Source organism: Triticum urartu, chromosome 5A (genome assembly GCF_056163025.1).
Source record: "Triticum urartu cultivar PI428250 chromosome 5A, HENAU_Tu73, whole genome shotgun sequence".
Classification (NCBI taxonomy): domain Eukaryota; kingdom Viridiplantae; phylum Streptophyta; class Magnoliopsida; order Poales; family Poaceae; genus Triticum; species Triticum urartu.
In genome coordinates this window covers 573,693,898-573,699,030 of record NC_141877.1, presented here as the reverse complement: position 1 = coordinate 573,699,030, position 5,133 = coordinate 573,693,898, and the positions used below count along the sequence as shown (strand labels likewise).

General features: G+C 48.3%; 1 protein-coding gene across 1 annotated transcript; it reads left to right on the top strand.

Moving 5' to 3' along the window:
* The first annotated feature begins 1,667 nt into the window (after positions 1 to 1,667).
* LOC147972990 (peamaclein-like) lies at positions 1,668 to 2,480 on the top strand. The gene is made up of 2 exons (XM_087521797.1): positions 1,668 to 1,889; positions 2,042 to 2,480. The coding sequence occupies exons 1-2, from the start codon at positions 1,787 to 1,789 to the stop codon at positions 2,233 to 2,235; spliced, it is 297 nt and encodes a 98-aa protein (XP_087377923.1). The 5' UTR covers positions 1,668 to 1,786; the 3' UTR covers positions 2,236 to 2,480.
* The last annotated feature ends 2,653 nt before the right edge of the window (positions 2,481 to 5,133 follow it).

The window sequence follows — 5,133 nt, the reverse complement described above, 5'->3', positions numbered from 1 at the left end:
TGATTCTTTGGTGATCGTCACAATGTACTGTTTTGACTCTTTGGTGATTCTAGTATGCTGGAAAATATGGAAGCAAAGAAACGCTCGGGTCTTTGTGAACACTAGGCAACAATGCACGGTCACGCAGATGCTGGAGGTGATCTTTTGTAATGGAGGGACTGGAAGAGTGCAGGTGCAGGTGGTTTGCAGCGTTTTGTGAGGAGTTATCTATTGTACTAGGTGTTAGAGTGGGCGGGTTTTGGTTTTTTCTTTTCTTTTTCTGCCTTGCACTTGGGATGTATGCATCACAATGCTTGGCTCTTGAGTATGATTAATAATATAGCCAACTGCTGGCTATATAGACATAATATGTCATCAAGAGTTAGCTGATTATTAATTACTCATACAATAAAGCTTGCTATAAGGTTGGCTACAAGTTCATCATTTTTTTCCACTTTCACTCTATCTCTTTCCTCTTATTAAATGCTTTTAGTTAGGAGCACGCATAGAGGTTGGCTCTTGCATGAGAGCCTATTCCATAACTTTTTTCTTGTCTCTTTCCTCCACATAGACAAAAACGCCAGGTAAGCTGGTTTATAGCCCATTATTATACTTGCTCTTATAAATTTGCTCTACCTTCTAAAAATATACAGAAAGGCTAAAAACATCACATTTTTAGACATGCCAAATCGAATATTTTTCATGGCAATTTATATTGGCATGAGGATGGCAAATTTAGTTTGCAACCATGGCAATTTCGTGACAAAAAAAGGAACTGAACGGATGTGCCATGCTCGTCAAAAAAAGGAACTGAACGGATGTGCCATGCTCGTCAACTAGACTTGTCATCCTCGACAAACCTACTTTACCATGAAAAACGTCTGTTTTGTCACGCCTAAAAATCTGACCTCTGCTGGATAACCTGATCCTAAAAATATGGCATGCAATTTGTATGCTCTCGAAAAGAGAAAATAGTCGAGGCTAGCTGCCTACTTGCCTTGCAAGGATGGCATGCTCCTTTCGGTAACTTCCTTTTGCTTGTACGCGCCGGCGCCATCATCTTCCCTTCATTCGTGCCCGTCGCGGCGTGCATCTACCTGCCTGTCTATCCGCATGTTGGACTGGTGGTTGTTTACCGACCGGCCTGTGACGGCAGGCAGGTCACACTGGCCGGCGCCGAGGCGCCAACGCGGGAGACAGCGGTGCGGCTAGCGTGCTCCGGCGTACTAGCCTGCCGGGCATGCGTGCCGCGTGATGACGAGCCGGAGTGCCGAGGAGGACAACGAGTTTGCTGTGGGCAAAGCACGTACACTAGCTAAACTAGCTGCTACGATAGATAAGAGTTGTTGATCTCTTCCCTTTACGTGTTTGTTAGCAGTTAAGCAAAGTAGTAAATCTCGCTGGAGCAGTTCACTGCTCGATCTAAGCACGATGAAAGTTGATGACCGTTCATAAGAAAAAGGTCTGCGTTTTGGGTTACAGCTAGCTCACAGCCCATCAACTGATCAAACACATTACCAGTTCGCCATGTCCCTGTGTGCCACTGTTACCAGTTCACCACAAAATGTTTTTTTCTAACTTTGAGCGAAAAAATTCTAACTTTTTGAGCGAAAAGAAGAATAAATGAGTCGCCAACCGTCTCCTAGGTGCAAGCTCACTTTGGGCCTATAAATAACCCCACAGGCCACAAGACACTGCTACCAACTCACTCCTCCAGCTCCCTAGCCTCAAGCTCACACGGTCACACCAACCAGCAGGGCTCTGCCACTGCCAGAGCCAAGCAACTCAAGAACAGTAGAACACCACGATGAAGAAGCTTCGCACCACCACCGCCACCACCACTCTGGCTCTCATTCTCCTCCTCGTCCTCATAGCAGCCACGTCCCTCCGTGTCGCCATGGCTGGATCAGGTCAGTTCAAGTCACAACCATTTCCCTTCCATTTCCTTCTGATCATGTGTCTGTCTCTGTATCAGTAATGAAGCTCAAAATCTTCTGTCTGCTCCTTGTGTTCGCTGCTGTACATCTATGTTGACTGTGGTGGTGGATGTGCTTTTGATCAGCGTTCTGCGACAGCAAGTGCGGGGTGAGGTGCTCCAAGGCGGGCCGGCACGACGACTGCCTCAAGTACTGCGGGATATGCTGCGCCGAGTGCAACTGCGTGCCGTCGGGGACAGCCGGCAACAAGGACGAGTGCCCCTGCTACCGCGACAAGACCACCGGCCACGGCGCGCGCACGAGGCCCAAGTGCCCATGATCCGCCACCGCCCATGGCGCCTGCATAGCATGTACCTGAACTTCATGCATCTTTATCATGTCGTACTATGTCGCGGGTCACTACTATTATATTATACTATATGCGTGTAAATCATGATCTGAAGCGTCCGGTGCATGATCCGACTGTATGTTGATAATGCGTAATGCTGGCCTACTGGTATGCCGGTAAAAATGTCGTTGTTCTGTAATAATAAACTACATGCATTATTAGAGTCTGTCAAGTAATTTCCTTGTTCTGTTTCTGTTTCCTTTGGGTAAAGTAAAATTTACAAGTGACCGGACGGACTGACGTGTATCCAATTGAAGTGCAACAAGTTTTGTGGCCCCATGAGAATGCCGCCGGCCGGCCCGTGAGTGGCATTGGCATCCAAGACATGGTATACATTTCGTTTCATTGTTCATACGAGCATATATTGTTCTTTTATGAATATGAATGTATTTTGTTGGTTTCATCTCTATATCTAGGCGTTTCAAGTTTTTGATAGGTTCAAGGTTCAGCATGGGGGCAAGCCATTCACCTTGAGTTATTGTTGAAAAAAAATCCACGATTGCTTAAAGTTTAAGGAGCAATATGTGGCCCAAAAAAGATGAGAAGGCTTTATCGGTCGTCGACCCAAATGGAAGTGAGAAGAGGCCGAGGGGGAAGATCAATTTCAACATGGATGCAAAGTGTGATGCTTTGACACTCACCTTGCAAGAAACTTTGAAGGGGTTTATGACCCAAAATGAGGTGTTAAGTGAGAAGAGAGGAAGCACCAAGACAAAGAGGAGGCAATGAAGATCTTCTTTGACATACAAAAGAAGAAGCTCGAGATCGATGAAACCAATGCTAAGTCAAGAGCCAAAGAGGTGGAGCTCACGCTAGTCTCCAATGGAATGGAGATCTTGAAGGCCGACACAAGCAAAACGACCCCCCAAAAAAATGAAGTCTTGGTTTGAGGGGAAACAAAAGTTTATCCAAGACCGAGATGCGTGATCATTTTTTATTTCATGAACCAGGGCCAAGATGTATGAACTATGGTCGTGGCATGCAGGGCTCGTGCGATCTTTTTGGTGCAATGTTGTATGCTGGCATGGCATATGGTACTATGCGAAAATGCTAGATTTATTTTGTTATCTAATTTGCTATATTTGATGATGAAACTATATTTGTTAAAAATATGACTGAGACGGACTAAATTGGTCACTTGGTTGTGCACACATTAAAAAAGACACTAACACGAAGCGGATGCCGACCAAACTGACGACATATATTTAGAAATGTATTTTCTAAAGTGGCATCATATGTATTCGGATTTATCCATCTATTCCATGCTCTTTTGGGTAACTTCTTTACTTGTACACACCGGTGTCATCATCTACGCTTCATTGGTGCCTCACCAACGGCAACCCGTAAATTTCCTCCCGTATCCACCCGTGGTCAATGGGGGAACAGTCCACGGACATGGATGCAGGAGGACGCGATCCAACCGTAGCCACATACATTTCAAACTCTTTTTCATCAAACAGGATGAAATTTGTGCAAACAAGGCGAATTTCATATAAACATGACGGATTTCATACAAAACGGACGAAAACGATTATATTTTGGACATATTTTCAACTAAAAAGCGAAAACTATGTGCACATACGGTCGCGCGGAGCTCCACTCCCACAACACGGATACACTACACTAGTCTACGGCCAGCCGCGGCTTGTCTTTCCCATGTCCGGCAGCCCACTAACCGGACTGCCGGGAGCCCTGGAGGCACATTCTTCCCCGTATCTTCCCTTCCCTATGTCCGGCTGCGCCGCCATTCAAGCGGCAAAGAGGGTGCTTCAGCCAGAGGGGAAGGGTGCTTCTATGGAGTTTAGGCGGGTGCTCAGGATGGTATAAGATAAAGGGGAACATATCAGGTAACCGGTGGTGGCCTTTCTAAGACCCAAGCGGCGGCAGCCTCCTGTGTTTTTACTTCTCCCGGATGATGGCGGCGGGCGCGAACATGTTGGCCGCCACCTCGTCCACATCCGCGTAGCCGGCTTCTTTCTCTGCGCGCATAGCGCGGCTACATGTGCGTCGACGGTGGATGGCGCGGTCGCATGCACTCAATGCAGCAATGCCCATGCCACCATGCTCCACGCCGGGCCGGTGCGGAGCAACTCGCCACTCCTCATCGAGTTGGCCTGGAGCGGCGGCGAGTTGCTGAACAACTAGGCGGCTTGGGGCGGCAACTTGCTCTGTCGGGTCAGAGGCGGGAGGTGGAGCAGCGAGCTGCCTCGCTTGTATCCGGCGGGCATGGCGGGCCACCCAGCCGGCTTGTATGCCGGAGAACTGCTCTTCGTAAGCCATCAGAACAGTGGTGAAGAAGGAGATGGGGGAAGCGGCGGAGGGGTGCGATTCTTGCTCATCGTCTGGCCTTGTTTATATAGAGGGCAGACAGAAAGAGCTCGGTCAGTGTTGTGTTTAATGTCGTTTCGCTCATAAACGGACGTGTGGTCGGAGTAGGTTTCTCGGCTTTCACGCGGGTTTAATGGAGGCGTATGAATGCGGCGAGGAGGCTCGTTCAGCCAGGCGTGCATTAGACGACTCTTCAATGGTGGAGACAGTAAGAGGCCGCGTCCGCTTTGAGCCGTCTTCAATGTGAAGCGTGCTCTACAGCAGCATGAATGTGGACAGCTGGCGCTGGGTGGGATCCGTGGGCAAAAGGGGGTTTTGGTGGGCCAGGGCGGTCAGAAGCGAGCTCGGAATCGATCCGAATTCCCGCAAATCTTCCCCACATTTATCTTCAATTTGTGAGGGAAATTGTGTCCAGACCGCTCTGCGGATCAATACAGATTGGCATTGAATTGCTTTCGTGAACAGCGCGGTGTAAGCGATATGCGGTTTACGGGTCTGTCT

What these genes read in the sequence shown, in the direction of transcription:
- LOC147972990 (XM_087521797.1), top strand. Translation starts at nt 1,787, where the DNA reads ATGAAGAAGCTTCGCACCACCACCGCCACCACCACTCTGGCTCTCATT. An exon ending in TGTCGCCATGGCTGGATCAG is followed by an intron (nt 1,890 to 2,041) that starts GTCAGTTCAAGT and finishes GCTTTTGATCAG; the next exon opens with CGTTCTGCGACAGCAAGTGC.